Raw genomic sequence first — 24,620 nt, 5'->3', positions numbered from 1 at the left:
GAGACAGAGAGACAGAGACACAGACAAAGACAGAGACAAGGTTTCCATGAAAGAATCCCCATGCCATACTAATGTCAAGTGTGGTGGATATTGGAGACAAATCCTGACGTTCGAAGGTATCTTGCAGTCAATACAGGAAGAATTTAAACAACAAATTATTTTAAACAATCAGTGAAACTGTAATATTATTTCCTTTTCTCAAAATAATTCATTTTGTATGTTATAATTTGTAATTGATGATGTGGTTTCCATATAATGATGTTTAAATGCCAAAAGAGTTGGAGCAAGTTAACTTTAACACATTTTTGTCACAAACAGCAAACTCCCCAAAAGGAAAGAAAATGATGCAGGTGGAAAGAACTTCACGAGTTAGCCTATCTGCAACAAATCAAGGGAAAGCAACCTCTGAGATTAGCAAGGTGTGCACACAAGTTTTGTGTTTATCTTTTTCATGCAAAAACCTCAAAATGTTTTGTGAAAGTGGTGAAACTGTATTTTGCATGTTCTGTTCAAGGCCAACATTTTGATATTCTGTATGTCATATATAAATTGGATTTGGATTTGGTGTCACAGTTAATTTCTAACTAAAAGATATACCTAACTAGTGGTGAAGTTAAAAAGGTAATTAATTGACCATAGAGCGATGGTTGGACGGAACATGCATGGGATTTAACGAACTGGCAAAGAGGAGAGAAGGAAGCGCAGTAACCTGCAAACAAGAGGTTTGGCTTCAGTAAGGTTTGTGGAGATGAAAAAAATTGTGGGCAGGGATTGGAAGTGACATGACATGATGGTGCACGACCTACTGGAAGCCCTGGAGGGAAGAGTGGAATTGAAGTAATGAAAATGTCAATTTCATTTTATTACTATGGTTCATTGAAGTGGGCATAGCCTGGTGTTGGGTTAGTGGTTAGGGTGACTGGCTTGCGATCTTAGCGTCCCGAGTTTGAGCCCCGTTGGCCACTGAATTTCACCAGGTGGGGTCGACTCAGCCTGCCATCCTTCTGAGGTTGGTGAAATGAGTACCAGTGTATTGGTGTAGGGGCACAGCATCAGTGACATAGTCGCGCCCCAACAATATGATAGCTTCCCAGCAACCAAGCTGCCTTATGCAAGAATAAGAATTAGTGAAATTGGCTTTGCTCGAGATCTACGTTGTAAATGTATATAGATTGAGAATATCTGTGTAGCTTTAGAGTTAAGGCATTGTTCATATAAGTTTATATCAGATGAGTGAAACAAGTTCCCTGTGAAAATGTAGAGGCATCAAGAGTAGAATGATAGTGATAACACATTCTGTTTATTTTGGTCGTAAATTGCCATATTAAATCACTTTCCAGAGTTACGTCAGAAAGTCACAAGAACAGCTTTTAATTGTTTGGTGGGGATTAGCAGTGCTACGATCAACAAAGGCATAATGAAGGGCCAATTCTCACTGAAAGGATAGATACATTTCATAAAGTGCTCTACAATGTCTTGTTACTCTGTGCACACAAAGTGAGAAGCAGGGTTAAACAATTGGTTCACTTTGTCTGTCTACAAATGTCAGCTTATGATCAACGAAAAACTTCATTTCAATTGAATGTTATATTTTGAACACAAATTGGAAAATGATTCTGTAGTTTTGCAGTACTTTGACTCCATTTGTCCCAATTGTGCATGTGCAGAGAGGAGTGAGAAAATTGTTTTACCCTGTTTGCCTGTCTGGCAGTCAAACAATATTGAAAATCTTTCCAAACAGGAAACTTACTGTTTTTAAGGATGTTATAAAGGACACAAACAATATTGAAAAATCTTTCCAAACAGGAAACTTACTGTTTTTAAGGATGTTATAAAGGACACAAACAATACTGAAAATCTTTCCAAACAGGAAACTTACTGTTTTTAAAGATGTTATAAAGGACACAAACAACAGGCACGAAGAGCTAATGTAACGTGTTAAATGAGGTGGTGTAAAAGATGCTGCTTCAATGGTGGCAAACTTCCAAAAATATTATTTTCTACAACCTTTCAAATCATTACTTTATTTCAATTCAATTACATAGTTGAACACTGAAGAACACAAATCCCTTTTTTGTCACATTCAAAACCCTTCCATTTAGCAGTACTTGGACAAAATAGCAGGGCATTTTACATATTGACCAATCAAATTTACCGTTTCAAGACCCCGCCCATGTCACTTTTGCTCAAGACTGCGCAGGGTAATGTGTTCTATGAACTCCCTGGTTTGAAAATCGTTTTCTTTATTTAATCTTATTTATTGCACATGGACATAGACCCTTTTACAATGTCTAATATTTTGGTAAAAGAGATAGAACACAATGCTGGTAGTTCCTGAGGCTGTAATTGTTGGGAATGCTTCCAAACATTTTCCAGGGATGGTGTTAGAGGCGAGACCATTTCACTCTAACTACTGACACTGCACAGATGTTGCAAACTTTGATGTGGCATATGAAAGATCACAAAATGCCAGTTTGTGAGTCAATTCAAATGCCAATATAATTGATATGCAGGCAAATATGGATGCTTGTATTGGGACTTCAGGACGTGGTATGAGAGCCCAATGTGTTGAATTAAGAGCAGAAAATGCCAGTTTCTTTGCTGGCATTAAGGATTTGAAGGTCGATATGGATGCTCACATAAAGATTTTTCATGTTGATTTGAATGCTAAGCTGGATGAGCAGCATAATGGAATGGAGCTATTATGACACAGTCGACTGCTAAAGGTGCTTCGAGGATGAACAAAGAGAATGATGTAATCGGGATAATTGTTGAGCACATATCCATGTGATGGAGAGCAATGATGTGTAACAAGTGTGGCGAAAGGTGGAACTGGTCATGCAGGGTTGTAGAAGAACGAGTATATAAGATGTGTGTGTGTGTTGATTGAAGTTGCATTACTCTTTTCGAAACACCCTGTATAACATAACAACAATGACTGCACTGTGGTCAATGTGTTGATTGAGCATAATATATGGCTAATAACTTGTCACAATGGACTGTATCAATGAAAAAGTTGACAAGTGTGTTTTTACTGTATTGAGAAATGAAGGTCAGCTGATGTTTCGATCGTTAGCCCTTCATCAGAGCTCATGAAGCATTCACAGAGAGTATAACGTTGCATCATAAATTGCTAGGAATTACAGGACTTTCAGAAATAATTCGAAATATTATAAGACATAAACAAACATTAGAACAGTAGCTGGCACACTGACAAGATTACAAATTCCTGCTGCAACCTACATGGGGCACTGCATCAGCGGGAAAAGCTGTGCCTCGAGCGAATGATGATACCCATAACCATGTGCTGCATACAAAAGACGAATAAGAAAAAGAAGAAGGGATAACCGTTGTGATACTGTGCTAATTGAGGCATTGTCCCAGTCATAATGCTGCATAGGAACATGTGGGTGCTTTTAAAATAGCAAAGAAGGAAGTTTTGAGAATGCATGAGACGTTTAATTGGGAAATTCAGGCACAAATGGAGCATATGGTCCCTTGTCCGGTTCAGAGTTGTTCCATGTACAGGTCCGACCCGCAGCTTCTCCTTCCACCTCAATCAAAGTTAAGTTTTCCGAACCGGATCCGTCATGTTTTACCTGTGTCATGTCTGAGGTCTCCAAGCGCTTTGAGTTGCTGTTATTGTTATTAGGGTTCTTGTTGGGGGTCGATTTTTGAAATGTGCACCTATTGGTCAGACAGCTGCTGGACCACACCCACATATGTAACTTGACTCCACCCACCAGAGCAACCAGACAAAATTATATGGCCACCATCTTGGTTTTCTGGTGAGACTAACACATGAAGCCTGTAGGCCTCGAGTGATTATACACTGCACGGGTTTGTTGTGTCAGATTTCCATTGTCATTGTTTGGGTCGAGTGTTACTCATGATGTGGGACCCCGAAGAATCAAATCATACATCGAAAAATTATTAGTAAAGTTTAATCAACCCTGTAACTTATGCGCCTCCCCAACAAAAATTGAGCTGTGGAATATTTGAACGGCCCCATATCGAGGTTAAACAATCCATGACTGTGACAAATCAACTCTTTTAAGAGTGCTTTAAATGCGCATTTCCCAATTGGCCCATTATGGGATTTTTAAAATCAATTCACTCGCACTTTTGACGAAGTCATGTACCTGTACAGGTTTTTTTGAACAAAAGGTTTATTACCAGAGAAAGAGAGAGAGAGAGGAGAGAGAGAGAGAGAGAGAGAGAGAGAGAGAGAGAGAGAGAGAGAGAGAGAGAGAGAGAGAGAGAGAGCGACAGAGAGAGAGAGAGGAATAGAGAGAGTGGGAGGGTGGAAGAGAGAGAGTGGGAGGGTGGAAGAGATAGAGTGGGAGGGTGGAAGAGAGAGAGTGGGAGGGTGGAAGAGAGAGAGTGGGAGGGTGGAAGAGAGAGAGTGGGAGGGTGGAAGAGAGAGAGTGAGAGGGTGGAAAAAAGAGGGAGGGGAGGAGGGTGGAAGAGAGAGAGTGGGAGGGTGGAAGAGAGAGAGTGGGAGGGTGGAAGAGAGAGAGTGGGAGGGTGGAAGAGAGAGAGTGGGAGGGTGGAAGAGAGAGAGTGGGAGGGTGGAAAAAGAGGGAGGGGAGGAGAGAGAGACAGAGAGACAGAGAGACAGAGAGACAGAGAGACAGAGAGACAGAGAGACAGAGAGACAGAGAGACAGAGAGACAGAGAGAGAGAGAGAGAGAGAGAGAGAGAGAGAGAGAGAGAGAGAGAGAGAGAGAGAGAGAGAGAGAGAGAGAGAGAGAGAGAGAGAGAGAGAGAGAGAGAGAGAGAGAGAGAGAGAGAGAGAGAGAGAGAGAGAGAGAGAGAGAGAGAGAGAGAGAGAGAGAGAGAGAGAGAGAGAGAGAGAGAGAGAGAGAGAGAGAGAGAGAGAGAGAGAGAGAGAGAGAGAGAGAGAGAGAGAGAGAGAGAGAGAGAGAGAGAGAGAGAGAGAGAGAGAGAGAGAGAGAGAGAGAGAGAGAGAGAGAGAGAGAGAGAGAGAGAGAGAGAGAGAGAGAGAGAGAGAGAGAGAGAGAGAGAGAGAGAGAGAGAGAGAGAGAGAGAGAGAGAGAGAGAGAGAGAGAGAGAGAGAGAGAGAGAGAGAGAGAGAGAGAGAGAGAGAGAGAGAGAGAGAGAGAGAGAGAGAGAGAGAGAGAGAGAGAGAGAGAGAGAGAGAGAGAGAGAGAGAGAGAGAGAGAGAGAGAGAGAGAGAGAGAGAGAGAGAGAGAGAGAGAGAGAGAGAGAGAGAGAGAGAGAGAGAGAGAGAGAGAGAGAGAGAGAGAGAGAGAGAGAGAGAGAGAGAGAGAGAGAGAGAGAGAGAGAGAGAGAGAGAGAGAGAGAGAGAGAGAGAGAGAGAGAGAGAGAGAGAGAGAGAGAGAGAGAGAGAGAGAGAGAGAGAGAGAGAGAGAGAGAGAGAGAGAGAGAAAATTGAGGTAACCAATACAAGGTAAATACCTTTTTCAGAATCACTATATAAATCTTATCTATCTAATCATTCATTCACATGAGAACATGGGACAGACACTGCACAAGGTTAATAAGACGTATTGGAGAATATAACCTGAGCCGTGGGTAATGATTAAAAAAAAATTATCAGACCCAGCTATCACTACATAGACATGAGGGAGTTGAGTGGACAGAGGAGGTGAAATATATATATATATATATATATATATATATATATATATATATATATATATATATATATATATATATATATATATATATATATATATATATATATATATATATATATATATATATATATATATATATATATATATATATATACACATGTGTATATATATATATATATATATATATATATATATATATATATATATATATATATATATATATATATATATATATTGTTTTGTGTTGCAGGTTTTGACCACAGTGCGGTCATTCTTGTTATATTATGCAGGGTGTTTCAAAAAGAGTGATGCAACTTTAAATATTTATTTACAAAGAAACAGAAACCTCATGAACATGAACCAAACATTTATTGAAAGCTTATGACATGGTATTTTCTACCACTGATTGCTATTGTAGTAAGTCACTGCTCGAGTTAGTGAAAGCCCAAGGTCTGAAATTGGCATTTACGCAAAATCCTTGCGATTGATGTTCTCGATTTGTGCCCTCCACGGTTCAGACAGGCATTGATCCTGACTCCAAAGTTGTGTCCAACTTTCAGGTAGGTCTCATGTGGAACTGCCTGCAGGTAGTCAAACACCTCCTGCTTCAGATCATCCAGTGTGGCAGGGTGGTTGCTGTAGACATCGCCCTTCGCAGCCCTGCAGAAACAATAGTCCAGAGGGTTCAAGTCTGGGCTATGGGGTGCTTTGTCATGAGTGGTACCCAGGACAACGAGGCTGTTTCTGAAGAGCCGCCACTGGAAAGTGATGGTGTCACCAGCTGTATGTGGGGGTGCACCATCCTGCATAAACCAGGTCATGCTGAGCTGGTTTGGGGTGACCTTTTTGGCGATATCATTATGGAATTTCTGTAGCACATCCTGATACCACTGACCGTTACCGTCCTGCTGTTGTCATTCTCAAACCAGTAAGGCCCTAGCGTTCCCCATCTGGCATTGAAGGTGCAAAAACATGTGACCTTAGGTCCTTTCAAGTACCTATCAGTGATCTCCTCAGGTGGTTTTGCTCCCCAGAATATGTTGTTGTGGTTGTTTACGGCACTGTTCAAGTGGAAATGGGCTTCATCACTGAACCAAATCAGGTTGATTCAATTTGGGTACCGCTCCATCCCGTCACTGAGTCAATTGCACATATCAAGTCTCCTTCTCATGTCATCTTGACTCAGTTTATGCCTCATTGAGATTATTTGTGGGAAAAGTTTCACTTCCTTAGTGGGGTTACGCCAGACTGATGTTGGTTTGATGCCTAGCTCCCAGGACCGCCAGCGGTGGGACTTCTTGGGACTCTCCACTGCAGAATCCTGCATGGTGTTGATGTTGGTTTGGCTCTTGGTGACTGATGCTGACCTGCCGCTGTTGCCCTTGCTGTGGTTGTGCACTGTACCCTTGTGCTCAAAATGTTTCACAATATGTTGAATGGCGCAATTTGTGGATCCATCACGTGTTCTAAGGTCGTATTCACGGCAGAACCTCTGGTGGGTGTCAACATATGATTTATTCTCATACCACAGAGCCACCACTTTTGTCTTCTGCTTCACTGTCAATGGCATAGTTCAGCTGCAGAGCTAGAAATCCGACGAAACAAATACCACAATAACTCGACTAAACCCTGAAAAGGAAAACGGTGCAGGTAAAAAAAAGCAAAGAAATAGCAGGCAGTCAAAGTTGTATCAACCTTTTTGAAACACCCTGTATTTTCTTTTGTGTGCTATTTGTATTTTCATCAAAAATTTTCTTTGCTAAATCGTACATTGTTGAAGTCATTTTTTCATCCAGCCTGGACTTCTTGGATAGATGGATCTTAATCATCTGAGTTTTTGAGGGTTTTTTTTGTTGTTCGGTTTCTCTTCCCCCCAAAAAATATTTTGTGCTTTCTGCTTTTTCAAAGTTATCCAATTCCCTTTTGCTTGATAAGAAAAAAAACCCCTCTCCAAAACATGATGTTATTGAAAGGTAGGTTTGATAACCTACGGTAAGGCTGCTAATACGTAGGATAACAGTGAACCGTGGATCCAAGAAAATACCACGATCAAACGGTTTGGATGAGATGAGAATATCGAAGTTCCTTTCTGCGCAATGTTTATTGATTTAAGGGCACAAATAGCGAAAGTCTTGCTCTGCAAGTAAAGACAAAATGGCGAAAGTCCACTCGCACCAACCAACAAGAAACCGGAAGTTCTCTCTCTATCCGGTGGGAAAATGACAAGAAAGTAAGAATTACAGGCTTGCACTACACTAACATGGTATTCATAGATTGCACGAAACATTCATGGGCACAACAGTTCCAAACGTTCATACATATGGTGAAACAGCAAAGACTTTCTAACAGCCACCCCCAAATTTGTGGAATAAATTTGTAGAAAAAGAAGTCTCTCAATCCATTCACCCCTCATTCATTGTCAAGCTTTGGCAGCCATATCAGTTTAGCCAGAGGTCGAATATAGCTCTTGTCACTAACTTGAATCCTGGCAGTTCGAGCACGGCCATCTGGCCCCGGAAAGGTTTCCATGACCTTACCAACTGGCCACTTGGCACGAGGCAACTGGGAATCGACGATTAGCACCACATCATCAGTAGTCACTCCTTGCTCTCCTTCTGCCACTTCTGCCGAAGTTGGAGAGTTGGGAGGTAATACTTGATGAAGTTCGACCAAAAGTGATCGGCAAGGATCTGGCTGTGACGCCAGCGATGGCGTTCAAGAAGAGGCTCCGTATCAGGATACACCACTTGAGGTAGCGATGCGTCGCGACGTCCCATCAATAACACAGCGGGTGTAACAGGATCAATATCAGCAACATCTGAAGACACATAACCCAAAGGTTTGGAGTTAAGGATGCCCTCAACTTCAATGAGGACTGTACGCAGCACAGGCTCCGTCACAGTACGGGTTCCAAGCATGACCCGTAGGCTGCTCTTCACCGACCTGATCTCTCGCTCCCATACTCTGCCAAAATGCGGTGCATTGGGCAGGTTGAAGTGAAAGCTCACTTGCTGCATGGCGAGATGCTGAGTGAGAACAGGATCGAGGGTAGAGAAGGTTTGGCGAAGCTCAGCATCTCCTCCTCGGAAATTGGTTCCTCTGTCTGAGAAGATCTCGTGAGGTTTTCCCCTGTGAGCAATGAAGCGACGAACGGACATTAGAAAGGAATCAGCATCGAGACCCTCCAGGAGGTTCAAATGTATACCGCGGGTGGTGAGAAACTTGAAGATTATACGAAAGCGCTTCTCTGTCCTTCTTCCAATTTTTATGATAAAAGGACCAAAGCAATCCACTCCAGTAGAGTAGAAGGCGGGCTTGTACAGTCATAATCGTGCAGGTGGTAGATCAGCCATTCTTGGCACCTCTGGGTTGGCGCGCCATTTCCGGCACTCTTGACATAGATGTTGGTGTCGACGAATAGCCTCTCAACCACGTAAAACCCAGTACTTGCGGCGTACTTCAGCGAGAATTCACTCCGGACCACAGTGAAGCAGTTGGTCATCATATTCTCGAATGAGATGTTTGGTTACTGGGTGATGAGGATGCAAAACAATTGGATGCACAGCATCTTGTTCAAGGATATCTGCCTGACACAGTCTTCCTCCTACTCTGATGAGACCAAGAGTGAGGTCATATTCAGGTGAGAGAGATGCCAGTCGGCTTCTGAAGGGTATATCCTTACCTGTTCCAAGTATTTGGACTTCGTCCGGAAAACTATCATGCTGTGAGCATTGAAGCAAAAGATTCTCTATCTCCCCACGCCAGTGAGCACTTAATGTAGGACAGTTTTATTTGAGGCCACCCCGTTGAGACACTGATGTTCCGCCATGACCAGGTCGTTCCAAGACTCAAACTGTGAAGGGTCGGGTAAGGTCTGTATATCTGCCGAAACTGTTCCACAGAAGATTGACTTCCGAAGTTCAGTCACATCGCTTTGACCTAAATTTGGCGATTGAGGCCATTGATCGGGAGCTCATGCCAGGAATGAAGGACCATGCCTCCAACGGTTATCCTGACACAGATGGCGTAGAGGTAGGCCTCGAGTAATGTCGTCCACAGGATTATCCCTTGTGTTGACATAACGCCAATTCTGACCATCAGTAAGGCCTAGGTCACATTTGCCATGGCGGCCGTGGGGTCTCCAAAATCTACAGCAACTAGCAATTATACGGCGGCCGCAGTATTTCCACGGTCACACAATGTAGCAGTCACATACGTTTTTATTTTTCGGGGAGCCGCACGGCGTATTTATAAATTGTGGAGACCGAAAACGTGGGGTTGCCGTACGGTCTTTGATTTGATGTCACACGGTGACCTTAGGGCGTTCCTGCGGCGGCCATAGAATTTTCAAGGCAGACTCAAGGTGCCCGCAAGGCGACCGCAGGGGGGCCCTGAGGCGAACGTGCGGCCAGACGGACGGTAACGAATGGGTTAATTTTATTTATTTATTTTTTACCTTTTTTTTTGTTTCGGCTTGTCGAATTGCTACGGCGAACGTAGAAATGAAAAAAGTTACAACTCCGCGTTACAATTCCACAGCGACCTTACGGCCTGTAAAATATAGCCATATGGCGTAGGGCCACCCTGAGGCCACCTCAGAAACTCTGCGGCCGCCGCACGTTTCTGTCAATTCAGAGGGCATACGGCCACCGTATCCTCGCCGGAGAGCAAATGTGACTTAGGCCTTAGGTCTTAGAAATTGTGGAGACCGAAAACATGGGGTTGCTGTATGGTCTTTGATTTGATGTCGCACGGTGACCTTAAGGGGGCCCTGCGGCGGCCATAGAATTTTCAAGGCAGACGCAAGGTAGCCTCAAGGTGCTCACAAGGCGACCGCAGGGGGCCTTAAGGCGAACGTGCGGCCAGACGGACGGTAACGAATAGGTAAATTTTATTATTTTTTTTTACCAGGTTATTTTATTTTATTTTATTTTTTTCGGCTTGTCGAATTGCTACGGCGAACGTAGAAATGAAAAAAGTTACAACTCCGCGTTACAATTCCACAGCGACCTTACGGCCTGTAAAATATAGCCATACGGCGTAGAGCCACCCTGAGGCCACCTCAGAAACTCTGCGGCCGCCACACGTTTCTGTCAATTCAGAGGGCATACGGCCACCGTATCCTCGCCGGAGAGCAAATGTGACTTAGGCCTTAGGTCTTAGAAATTGTGGAGACCGAAAACATGGGGTTGCTGTATGGTCTTTGATTTGATGTCGCACGGTGACCTTAAGGGGGCCCTGCGGCGGCCATAGAATTTTCAAGGCAGACGCAAGGTAGCCTCAAGGTGCCCGCAAGGCGACCGCAGGGGGCCTTAAGGCGAATGTGCGGCCAGACGGACAGTAACGAATAGGTTAATTTTATTATTTTTTTTTACCAGGTTTTTTTATTTTATTTTATTTTTTTCGGCTTGTCGAATTGCTACGGCGAACGTAGAAATGAAAAAAGTTATAACTCCGCGCTATAATTCCACGGCGACCTTACGACCTGTAAAATATAGCCAAACAGCGTAGGGCCACCCTGAGGCCACCGCAGAAACTCTGCGGCCGCCGCACGTTTCTGTCAATTCAGAGGGCGTACGGCCGCCGTATCCTCGCCATAGAGCAAATGTGACTTCGGCCTAAGTGTCTGTATTTCAGCCACTCAGGTGCCCACAAACACCTTATAGCAACAGGAATCAGAGTGGAGCCAGTTGAGAACAGTCGTTGAATCACTCGACAAAGTCACCTGCTGCACAGTCAAGGTAAACTCTTCAAGGAGTAGGTGGGCAAGCTGAGCTCCAGTGAGTGCAGCAGATAACTCCAGTCGTGGCATGGATAATTGACGCTTCGGAGCAATGTGGGATCTTGCCAGGATGAAGGAAACTTGGACCACCCATTTGGCATCCTCGGTACGCAGGTAAGCAACCGAACCATAAATTCGTTCAGAAGCATCGCAGAAGATGTGCAGAGTATGGGTAGAAGTCGAAGGATCAGTGCCAGGTGGAAGATAATATCTCGGGAACCTGACCTGTTCGAGATCAGGTAACTCACATTGCCAGGTGAGCCACTTATCTTGAATATCTCCGGGCTCAATTGGAGCATCCCAACTCCTCGGAGTTTTCCACAGGTCTTGGAGCAACACTTTAGCTCTCGCAGTGAAGGGAGCAAGATAGCTGATGGGATCATATTGGCTAGCAAGAATCTTGTAAATATTTCTCAATGTAAGAGACTCATATTCAATGGGTCGGGACTTGTATGTCAACTCGTCCGAGCGACAGTTCCAGTTGAGCCCGAGAGTGGATTCCTGAGTGTCACCCTCATGGTATAGTAAGATAACCATAGATCACAACCTTCCGAGCATGCCTCTGGAGGAAGATGTTCTACCACTGATGACACATTGCTGGCCCATTGTCTAATTTCGAAGCCTGCTGAGGAAAGAACACGTCTCAACTTGTCGATCAGCTGCTTCGCTTGTGAAGGTGTAGTTCGACTGTCCAAGCAGTTATCAACATAGAATGCAGTGCTGACAGAGTTAATGTCTTTGTTGCCACATTTGTTATTCTGGACATGAGTTTGCAATGTGAAGGTAGCACAGCAAGGGCTGCATGTTGTTCCAAAAGGCAGGACTTGCCATTCGTAAGCATCGGGTAGGTTGTCTCGCTTCAAGTCGCGCCACAGGAAATGAAGCAATGCCCTATCCTCTGGCAGTAGACACACTTGGTGGAACATAGCTTTTATGTCCCCAGAGATTGCAACGCTATGTTGCCTGAAGCGGAGTAAGACACCAAGTAAAGAAGGGCCCATCACAGGTCCAGGGATAAGGTGTTCATTGAGAACCATGCCTTTACACTGGAACGAACAGTTGAATACTATTCAATACTTCCCATTGTGTCTGACTACATGGTGAGGGACAAACCAGGATTCGTTTGAAGCATCAACTTCTACATCACTCAATTTCTTCACATAACCTGCATCAACAAGTTATTGTATCTGCTCAGAATGAATCCTAGCAAGGTCTGGACCTTTTAAGAGACGTCGCTCGGTGTGTTTCAGGTTAAGGAAGACGGGTTCTTTGTTTGCCGCAAAGTGTGTTCCATCATGAGCACGGAGTAACGGTGTGGCATAACGTTGCACTCCATCTATCTCAATTCTAACAGTTCGAGATTCCAGAAGTTTCTGGGCGGTGTTAGTCTCCGGATGCGTCCTGGTGGTGTATGTCTCCGGACAGCTTGACTCAAATGTGTTTGGGCAGTATTTATGTCTGGACAGGAGTTTGTCTCCGGATGGGAGTTTGTCTCCGGGCCAAGTTTGTAGTATGACTGGTAGAAAGTGGATTTCAGACATTATTTTGTTTCCATCTTCACTGTTATTCTATGCAGAATCATTTTGATGAGACAATATTAATCATAATTAATGCTCCACCACACTTCTGCCTTCCCTTCCTCTCACTTCACACTGTCTTCCCTTCCCCCAAAATTCCTCACTCCCCCTCCCTCCTCTCTCCTTTACCCTCCACCTCTTCACTCTCCCCACTCTCTCTTCTCCCCTCTTTTTTTATGCTTACCATTTTCATGCTGCGGTGAGGCAAAGCTATGTGCTACGGTAAGTGGTGCACAGTACGTTCCTCTTCGCAAACGCCATTCCAGTCCCTTGAAGATGTCTGGTTTAAAAATAGTTTTGTATAACTCTGTCAAGGATCAATTTGCTTTGATAAATGGAACTTTCCAATGATCATGTTTTTTGCCTCCCTGGAATGTAAAGCAATTTCTGCGGCTCGATCTGGATCACGTGCGTGATCTCGAGAGAACTGAAATGCTGTTTCAACCTGGAATAAAACCCAGTTATTTTACACTCCATCACAGCTTCCATCCGTCCAAGAGTTTTTACAGAACCTCGAAGACCATTAATATCCCAAAGACCCTTAAGATCCCGAATACTCTTTAAGACCTCGAAGACCACAAAGACATTTAAGACTTTTGAAGACCTTCAATACCCCCAAAACCCTTAAATATACCCAAATTGGGATCGCCTCAATTCACTATCTAATATATAGGATTCATAGGATGTCTGTCTGTCCGTTTGTTCCCGTTTTTTTTGCAAAGACCGCTGGGCTGACAACCACCAAATTTGACAGACAGACCAAGTCTGACCCAGTGGTTGTCCTAAGTGTATTTTCATCCACAACCTCAGCCTTTAAAGACCCCAAAAGAACCATAAGACCTTATTTTTAAATGCTTGAGAGATTATAATACATGCTTACCAGGCATAGTGGCGTGCGCCTGTAATCCAGCTACTCGGAGGCTTGGGTTGGAGGATCGCTTGAGGACGGGAGCTCTGCGCTGGGCTGCGCTATGAGAGGGTGTAGGGCAGCCCGGAATCATGGCGAAACCCAATCCTTATCCCCGTGTCGTAAGAGGCGACCAGGGTTGCGTCAGGAAGGGCATCCGGTGTAAAACCTGTGCCAAATCAGTATGCGGATGATAACGGATGATCCGCTGTGGCGACCCCTAACGGGAGCACCCGAAAGAAGAACAACACAGATTATAATACATGCTTGAGGGAAGACTTTCGACATGCTTTGGAGATAAAACCCCTTAATACCCTTAAGACCATTGAATTTTAAAAACACAATTAAGACACTTTAAAACCCCGAATCCCCGAAAGACCCTTTGGACTCCAAGGCTGTTAAGATCCGTAAGACTGTTGAAGACCCCAAAGGCCCTTTAAGACCCTTAAGTATTTTGAAAACCCTTGAGACCCCTTAGAGCAGGAAGACCTTGAAGACCCTAAACACCACAAAGACCATTTAAGAACTCAAAGGCCCTTAACACCCCAAAACTCTTGAAGACTCTTAAGACCCCTTTACTCACTGGTGTTCTGGCTCTCAGCGAGCTTCATCTCCAGAAATGATTTTGTGTTAATCGACATCTGCTTCCAACTCCATTATCCTCGAGAAAGAGAGCACAACAGAAGACTATCATTCCATCTACTGTCATAAACCTTTGCTGTTTATCACAGTACATGATTTGCAACAGTGTATTGTGGTACTATGGTACTCTTACCTGGATATATTGGGCTCGCAATTCCTTAACTCGTGGACTGTTCCTCTCAAAAGGTACCTGACCTGACCTGACCTAAATAAACACTGTACAGCACATAATACACTTACCGGTTCTCTGTGCCGAATACTCGGATGATGTTTGCCACAGTAGACCTTTTCAGATTTGATGGAACCATCAGTCCCGCTTCTCTCATTGTCAAACCTTTGTTTATGATGTTTTCAACTGCTGTTGCCCTTATTTCATTACATAGAGCAGCCAGCCTCGGTCTAACAGCATGTTCTTGTCCCCTGCCTCACCCCTGACTGACCATGACAACCATGGGAAGCACTGCCATATATACATATATACATATATACATATATACATATATACATATATACATATATACATATATATATATATATATATATATATACATATATACATATATATATATACATATATATGCAAGATGACCCGTGAACACGTTGGGTTCCCGTTGTGACAGCGGTTGATGAAAAAAATCATTTCAAGAAAAAAAAATAATAATAATAATAATAAGATAGCTCCAGCGAACTATACCACTGAGGCTGTTTGCATTGATCAAATTCTCCCAGAGTACTTGACTGAATCGGGAATTGATTTTTAAATATTTTTTTCGTTGCTGTGCTGTGTCACGTGATTGGGTTTTCGTATATCATGCCTCGCCCGCTCGGGGTGGCAGGACTGTGCTTCTGGTCGCGCAATAAAGCGGAGTAGATGGTGGCCCGCGTGCTTCTTGCGTCCCACCGCACCTAGTACACACTAGTTGGCGACGAGGATGGGATCATACGGACTTATGCCCGTTTTCGACGGGGACGACTTCGAATCGTTTTCAGAGCAATTGGATTGCTATTTCCACGCGAACGATGTGGTCGACGAGAGCAAGCAGAAGTCAATCTTGCTCGCTTCGCTTTCGCCGGAGCATTATCGGCTGCTGGGTGATTTAGTGGCACCGAGCAGGCCCCGGGATGACGGGCTGGCGTTTCGGGACAACGTGGAGAAAATGAAAGCACACTCCTCCCCCCGTAAAATGACCCGTCACTCGCCTGCCATTCGTCTCTATGGACGGGCTTTGCGGTCCAGGCTAGATTTGCTGCGACCTGGAGGGTCGGGGAGTGGGGCAATGTCACGTCCGACGCGGCTGCGCAGCTTCGAGGTGGGGCAGCGGGCGATGGTATGCGATTATTTCCACAGTTCCAAGTGGGTGCCGGCGGTGGTCTCTGTGGTGCCAGGGCCGGCGAATTGCATGGTGCGGACTGATGGTGGGGATGTGTGGAAGCGGCACGTGGACCAGATGCATGATCGCTGTTCAGCGTCACCCCCCCATACCTCCCCGAGCCGAACGTTGCGGGGCCCCCACCGGTAGTCTCGCCGGCACCTGACGTTGTATCGCCGGGACTGGCTGGGCCGGCGTCGAGGGGGTCTTCGCCTGATGCCGTCCTACCCAGGGACGTCGAGCAGGCTGGGCAGTCGGGAGTAGCTGGTGTTGCGGAAAGTGTGAGTCCGGCTAGGGTGTCACCTCGACCGAGCCGGGAGGCGTATGAGCCTGGACTGTCTGGTGGCGCTGCCCGTCCGAGGCGGGTCAGGGTGCGGCCGCGGTACTTGGAGGATTATGAGTGTTGATGGGTTTCTGATGGTCATGTTGTGATTATCCGTTCGTTATGTGACGGGTCATTTTACGGGGGGAGGAGTGTGCTGTGTCACGTGATTGGGTTTTCGTATATCATGCCTCGCCCGCTAGGGGTGGCAGGACTGTGCTTCTGGTCGCGCAATAAAGCGGAGTAGATGGTGGCCCGCGTGCTTCTTGCGTCCCACCGCACCTAGTACACACTAGTTGCCAGATTTGAACGAAACTTGATATTGCGCGTCAATGTGAAAAAAAAAAAAAACAGAGAAAAAAAAAGTCGAAGAAACTATTGTGCGTAATCTTCTAAACACAACTTTATTTATTAATGAACACCGAAGTATTAGATCAAAAGGGCGGTGATTATTTTATGCAAAAAAATTAATCGTTCTTTGTCTGTACTAAATGTTTGAGATTTTTAAATAAATCATTTCAAGAAAGAAAAAAAAAAGAAGATAGCTCCAGCAAACTATACCGCTGAGGTTGTTTGCATTGATCCAATTCTCCCGAAGAGTTCTTGACTGAATCGGGAATTTATTTTTTAATAATTTTTTCGTTGCCAGATTTGAATGAAACTTGATACTGCACACTGCAGGAGAATGGTGAGCAAGGTGGGCCGAAATTGTTGCGCTATCGTGTACCGTTTTGGCTGTATTTCGGGAACATATATACGTACATACATACTGTAATGTCCGAGGCGCCGCGGAACATGGGGAGCGAGAGCATAGCAGTAACTCCGCTTTATTGCGCACCCAGATGTACATCACTGCCGCCCCTCATGGGCGAGTCATGATATACGAAAACCCAATCACGTGATACAGCACGCATACATACATACAAGATAAGAGTTTTAGTAATACTGTCTATAGAGAGATGTCAAGAATTTTGAACAACATGCTAAAGATTTCATAAAAAGTGCACAAGCAAGAGATAAAAACAAAGATTATTGGAATCTCCCACGACAAGGCTGATTCTATGGGTCTGTCACTTCGCCGGTCTCTGTCTTCCACTACCTCCTATCTGGTCTTGCACCCTCTGCTCTTTCCGAGCTTTGTCACCCCCCCCCCCTAGGTTTCTGCAGGGCTCGCACGGTCTACCATCAATCTCCTGGATAAACTCCCTAAATCCAGGATCACTGCTCATCTCCACTCCTTTATTCCTCTTTTTTCCCCCACCTGTAGAACCAAATTGCACATCCTCTTCAATCTCATTCTTCCTTCCAGGTCTTAAAGACGGCTGTTCACCACCATCTCAGATCATCCCCAATCCAAAAACCATGATCTTTTCTACCCTCGTTAACACTAACCCAATCCCTCCTCCTTCCAAATTTCCATTTTTCCCTCCTGAGAGTTTCCTTCTGTATTCATCTTGTCCAGCCCATGCATCCTCTCCCCTCCCTCATTTCTTTCCACACCCATTGTTTGTCCAAGTCTGCCTCTATCTTGGCCTTCAACGCTGCTGTTGGTGATTCCCCCTCCCTCAACTGTTCATTTTGTCCTGTTGTGTCCTGATCCGTTCGGTGTACTTGTACAGTACTAGCTTGTCCACGAGCCTCGACTATCTGTACCCCAAAAAAATGTTCAGCGACAGAGGTCTGCGCTTTACCGAGTGCCGTTCTGGTTTGGTTTTGTCATGGGTTTCTGGACCGAGTTGGTTCAGTTTTCATTTTGATTTTACGTTTTGTCCAAGTAAATTTGTTTGTTGTTTCCAGGCCGAAGTCACAGTGTGTGAAGCACTTGTGGACTAGTTGCCAAGCCCAACTTTGGGGCGTTTCAAGCATGTTCATCATTGGAGAATTTTTTTCAGTTTCGTCATGCTGCAAATTTGTTTTTAATCACAACATTTCACCAGCCTTCTTCTATTTTTATTTTGCAGAAAACTGAGAGGGAACGAGCAACCAATGCAAACATTCACCTCCCACCAACAGAAGGTCTTCGTTCAACACACCAGCAAGAAGAGAGGACATCAACAGAAGATTTTGTAAAATTGTGTGACCCAAAGAGTGTGTCGAGTAAAGTACAACCTTTTCACAAAGCCAGCTTGTTACCTCCTTTTGGAGATGTTAATGTTGTGTCCCCTGTTAACCGCTTCAAGCACCTACTGCCAAGCGGGCAGCAGAGACATTGCTCATTAATCTCCTCTCGCATTGTCTGTGACGTCATTCTGGAGGAGGACGAGAGCAAAGATCTCTCGGAAAACAAGCCAGCCTTCAATTCGAGCACGGCGTTACCATTGTCTAATTCCGAATGGACACGAGGTGCAGGACAAATAAACACATCATCAAAGGCAGATAAACTTTTTTTGTTTGTAAAACAATCCAGAAACTGCATCTCCTTTAAGAACATTGTTGAAAGGCTCATTTATGGCCTATTTCTCGTTATATGCCTCATTTCTCTGTATTACTTTAACATCGCAACATGTTGTGCTCTGTACCTTGGGTCCTTATATGTATTGTACTATGAAAAGGAAATTACCGAATTTCTTTGAATAATTTGCTCTTTTTGCAAAAGATGTGGATTAACACTTTACGGCTGATGGCTTGTTTGAGAATCGGCTTAGGTTCTTTACCTCTGAGTTCTACTCGTTATTCACCTCCGTTTTAAGCCCCCAAGGGGTCATCTGCATATTGCATGTAGATTGTGAGCACAAGTCGAGACACATTTTGAGAAAATGAAGGGAGGTGGAGTGCCATGAAGAGTGAAGGAGTGAAAGAGTACAGTGGTGGCATAATTCTGAAAAGGGACTGACATTTCAGAAGTTGTGGGTTCAAATCCAGCAACAGAGATTTGGATTAGTATTAAAGATTTGGATTACAAGCTTATGGAAACTAGGCATGTTACTCGCATGTTGATAAAAAAATAAAATAAAACAACAGGCTCATTAATGACGAGAAGGGAGAGGGGTAACCTGGTCTGATCTTCATGTGATGCGAATCCACACATTGTGAATGACTCAACGCCCTCATGGCGGTTTTGAATTGGCACTAAAAGTTACAGATTAAAAGGTAGCGTCACTGAAAATACACCCTACCAAATATTAAATTAATCCCCTATCCTCACTAGGCAGAGACAGACTGCCAAATTAGCATCATGGGTAAGGAAATACACTGGGTGGTTTGCCATTACCTTCCCAGTGGTAGTGTCAGGCCAGGAAAATTAGAATTGTTATTCAGGATTCCAAAATTGCTCACCTACTATTTGTGAAAGATACTGTGGGATCTTGAACGTCCACCAAGCAATGCTGATAGAGGGGACAGGCAGCCGAATCTCCAATCTAATGGACGGTGTACCATGTGATGCAATGCTCTGTCTGTGAAACAACAGTTATAGTTTCTGTAAATTAAATCCATTCAAGATAACCCAAAAGCAAGTGTGCCACATCTTAGCTGTCCTGCAAACCATAACCAAATAGAGATAATAAAAAGGAGTGTTAGGAAATATGTTGGACAACACAGAAAGGAAGTTAGGAGATGATGGAATGAAAGGTTAACGATTATACAGTAATATCAGCAAAAAAAAAACAAATGTGGCAGCATCAAAAAGACTGCCATGTCTTTGTCTACCTACTGTACATCTGAATGTGAAAATCCTGTAAAGTTCAAACTTTTAAGTTTTGTTAATACAAAGATTTTGGATCTCCTTTCATTCCTCTCTGATCTACTGCAATTTACTCACTTGATGTTACACTTTCCATTTTTCTTCCTGAAGGTATATCTGATGTATGATGTAAGATTGGGGTGGTTGGAATGATACATTTAAACTGGAACGGCGCTCGGTAGAGCCCATACCTGCATCAGACTGAACAGTTTACATTTTGTATCTACCCGATAGGCCGGATCTACTGTACATCCGGACCTGAATCAAAATCTAATCAATTTGCCCTTGTCACACACCCAACTTGCCCACCAAGTTTCATCCGAATGCATCCACAACATTTTGAGATATCGTGCTATACAGGTGGTCCAAAAAGATCCAGACAGCTTTAGTTGTTAATATATTTAGAACCACAATTGATACAATGATACCCTTTGGTTTAGATGATACAAAAACTCATAAAGTTTTGTGTGCACCATCAATACACAGCAACGTGAGCTCTGTTTGTCACAAGCAGGACATTAAGACGGTACAAGTGTTCATGTTCAGCTGAGCATGTTTGTGTCCACCAGTGTGCATGTAGTTGTGATCCGAGAACGAAGATCCTGCAGCTTTGCCACCTTGGTGTTGCAGAGAACATCTTTCACAAACCACCACAGAAAAAAAATCATGGGGGGGGGGGGTGATATATCTGGTGACCGTGGGTGCTAAACGGTTGGTCCATCTTGGCCAATCCAGCGACCTGGAAATTTTTCATTCAGGACGTCGCGAACGATTAAGGTCCAACGGAGGGGGAGCGCTGTCCTGTTGAAAAATGATATCGGTTTGCAGGTCTTCAATCTGTGGGAAGGCAAATCCTTCCAACGTGTTGAGGTCAATGCATCCTCCGCAAAGAAAAACGGACCCACAAAGTGATCAAAGAAGACCACACCACACATTGACCTTTGGACTGCCACGTATGTGTTCAATGACCCACGTGGGGGGTTTTCAAAGTCCCGGATCCTCACATTGTGCTGGTTGACCTTCCCCGATACATGAAAACAAGCTTTGTCTGTGAACATGACCTTTCTCAGGTAATCTTTGTCATCTTCTATGCGATTGAGCATTTACAAGGCAAACACCTAGAATTTGGGTCCGTCATTTGGTTTGAGTTCCTGCAGAACCTGGACCTTATCGGCATAAAGCTTCAGCCTTTTATGCAACATTCTGTATACAGTGGTGGTTCGGAGTCCCAGTTCTCTGGATGCGTGTTGGATTTTTTGCTGGGATTTTGTTGAAATGATTCACCTACTCGTTCAACATCTGCTGCACTTGTCATTGGTTAACCGGTCATTTTCTGTTTCTGACAACTTCCAGTCTCATGAAACCTCTTGAACTAATCTCTGGTACTCGTCCTTGATGGCGGGTTCCTTCCATACCTTGTGTGGAAATTACGCTGAACTTGTGTCAGATTTCATCTCGATTAACCTTTCGACATTTTCATTTACATTAAACCTCCAGATCTGAAAATTAAAAAAAACTTTATATAAGTTTCTGTATCATATAAAACAAGGAAAAGAGCAATCAGAGATTGCAGACCCTCACCAGGACTTGTTTTGTGTGGTGTTTGTGAACTGGTGTGTTACGTAATTAGAAATGCCACTTTATAACTACTGGCAGTGATTACCAGGTACTAAGACGTCCTGCTTTGATGCAACTCCGCTTTCATCGGACACCTGACCCTGACCCATGACGTGTTTTAAAATTATTATTCAATTGAATTTAGAATGAGATTAAAATAAATTCAATTCAGATCAAATTGAAGAACAAATGCATTGGAGTCCACAGAAGGAACCCAAACAAGCAAAAAGCAAAGATGAAATAACCAGGTGGAACCTGGATAGGATTCTCATTTCAGCTGCTACTCCTCTACCCTCAAACCCACTGAGGCAGAGCCAAGTGAGCCTTATTCAAAAAAAAAAAAAATCAAAAGAAAAATCAAAAAGAGCCCATATCAAAAAATTAAATTACTCTACCTGCCACTCCATACATCCAATCAAGTTGAAATTTAAAACATCTATTCCCCATCACTACTCGATCATAATTGTGAAGTTTCACGTTGATAAAGTGATTCAAGAGAAAGAATTTTTAAAAGATCTTTGCTCAATCCAATATAGTCGTCAGACCATGTGACATCAATTATTCATGAATACCCTGGAATCCCCAAGTCTTGGGGAACATTTGTGTGAAGTTTTCCATCAATCTCTCCAGCTTTTCTCGAGAAGAAGATTTTTTTTTTTGTTTTAGGATAAATCCATTATAGCTGCCAAGCTATGTGACCTATGATGTCATAATTGTGAACCTTTTGTTCCTCATGGTGAGACACTAATATGTGTAAAGTTTCACCTTGATCTGTTCAGCCACTTCAGAGAAGAAAATTTTGGAAGGTGTTTTTTTTGAAAAACATTATAGCTGTCGAATCATGTGACCGACGATGGCATCAATTTTTTTTTCTGTGGACCTTTTTAGCCCTAGACGACCCTCAAAAATTTTAATACCAATCACATGTAGTGTTCTACATATGCAATTATGACGTCATAACGAAGACCCCTATGACAACATAAAAAACCAAGCATTCCCCATGAGGAGTACTTGCCATGTGCCAAGTTTCAATCTTTTCCTTGGTGTGGTTTCAGAGATACAGAGGTCCAAAGTTTTTTTTTTTATTTTTCCAACATGGCTGCCACACCACGTGACCTATGCCGTCAGAATTATGAGTAAAACATTGTATTTGAGTCGTGGCTTCTATGGTGAACATTTTGTCTTGGATAAAACAAGCGATTGCGGAGAACAACATGAAAGTTCGGTGCGGATAAACAAACAAACGGACCCCAATGTAATAAATACACTCTCCTTCGGTGAAGGTAACAAAGGGTATCATTGTATAATTTGTGGTGCTAAATATATTAACAACCAAAGTTACCCAGGTCTTTTTGGAACACCCTGTACATTGTTTTTGGTCCTGTATCTCAATGATGAAGAATCACTTTTTAAAATTCTAGTTTCTGGATCCACATCTTCACATAAATCTAATCATTTCGTCTTTGTAACACACCCAAAATCTCCACCAAATTTCGTCCAAATCCGTCCATAACCTGTTGAGATATACAGACAGACAGACAGTAGTGAAAACATAACTTGTGTCCACCTTCGGTACTGGAGGTAAAAAGTAAAAAAGGAGCATCCAACCAAAAAGTTACCAGATCTACTCTATTAATGTTGTAATAAACAAGTAAGATCAGATGCGGTCTCAAGTGACATTTCACCAACCTCCCAGTGAGCTTCCTCAGGATTATAAAACAATGGCCTGTCCATTGGCACATACATATTGTTGCGTATCCAGTGTCCAGGGATTACCATGAGGGGAAGCCCTCACACTCCTGAATGCCCGGCCCCAGAGGCCGATATGCTGCGGATAACTACATAGCCTGGCAATTTGCAAAGCAACCAAAAACGTCGATTGGCACAGTTAAATCTGGCAGGGTCCACCATCATGTTACTTTTACCTGTCCGTTGAGTTGGCTTCACTAATTGAGCATCGTACCTTCAGTACAGACCAGTCTATCTATTTAAGTACGGGAGAGCGAGAACCATTGGTACACACTGTGGTTGTGGTTGAAGTAGCAGTTTGATTCTGGTGCACAAATTCAAATGTGGTTTTGGCATGAATATGCAAATGTGGATGCCAGCAGAGATTGTTTGTGAGTAGAAGATGGGGGAGAAGTGAAGAACACCTAACTAAACACTCACAATGCATATTCCCTTTGTAACTCGTAAGACACAAGGGAGGACCCTACCTGGAACGTGTAATAATGAAATAACTGACTCAGGAACTGTTGTATGTTGTGTGCCATTGCCTTGGAGATCTCGGTTCCCAGAAATGTTTGTATATATATATATATATATATATATATATATATATATATATATATATATATATATATATATATATATATATATATATATATATATATATATATATGAATATATACATATATGTGAATATATACAAATACAAATATATACATGTAAAAGAAGACCACAAGGGGAAAACCAGAGATGTCAGGATAAGTCAATTTTGAAGAAACTGAAAAACAAAGTTTCAAGACTTTGCTGGACTGTTTAATAACTGTCATATAGATTTCTTTTCCAGTGAAAGGAAGAGTGATCATTGGCCGATCAAATAAAGCATGTAACATTTGCCAAGCTTCTGTGTTATTTAATTTAAGAGCAAAGAACGAATCAATGTTGCAAACTGACATCACTGGTTATTCCCTTGTTTAATAATTGCCATGCAATTTTAACCCAGGATGTGCAGCAAATTCATGCTTGTTGGTTATTAGCGTACATAACATGACTTTGGTGATCACAGATTATTTTTTTCAACATGAAACGGTCATTGTTTTTTTGTTTGATTGGTGTTCAATGCCATACTCAAGGGTATTTCGCTTATATGACGACGGATTCTCCATTTCTTACTCCGTACTACTTAATATGATGGAAACCGGGAGGAAACCAAGGATAAACCACCCCCGCGATAGCCGAAGTCACCTCATGTGACTCCCTCATATACCTAAGCAGGTTGATTGGGCGGTGGGTAAATCGAATGAGGATGGATACTCAGACGCGCTAACCATTAAGCCACGGCGTGGGTCCCATAAAAGTCACAATAAAGGTT

The 24,620-nt window shown here is 43.3% G+C and overlaps 1 protein-coding gene across 2 annotated transcripts in view; it reads left to right on the top strand.

Annotated features, from left to right (window-relative positions):
* LOC147014430 (uncharacterized) overlaps positions 1 to 19,958 on the top strand; it is a 35,361-nt gene extending 15,403 nt beyond the window's left edge. For both annotated transcript variants that reach the window (XR_015050765.1, XM_085852368.1), the window contains exons 2-3: positions 319 to 419; positions 18,186 to 19,958. Coding sequence is in view for 1 of the 2 variants with exons in the window: in XM_085852368.1 (XP_085708494.1) it covers positions 319 to 419; positions 18,186 to 18,797 (713 nt within the window). In the remaining variant the exon portion in view is untranslated. The remainder of the gene's footprint in view (positions 1 to 318; positions 420 to 18,185) is intronic.
* Positions 19,959 to 24,620: the final 4,662 nt, after the last annotated feature.

This window comes from Eptatretus burgeri, chromosome 13 (genome assembly GCF_056783735.1).
Source record: "Eptatretus burgeri isolate ZD-2024b chromosome 13, Ebu_testis_v1, whole genome shotgun sequence".
NCBI lineage: Eukaryota > Metazoa > Chordata > Myxini > Myxiniformes > Myxinidae > Eptatretus > Eptatretus burgeri.
This window is presented reverse-complemented; position numbering and strand designations above follow the sequence as displayed.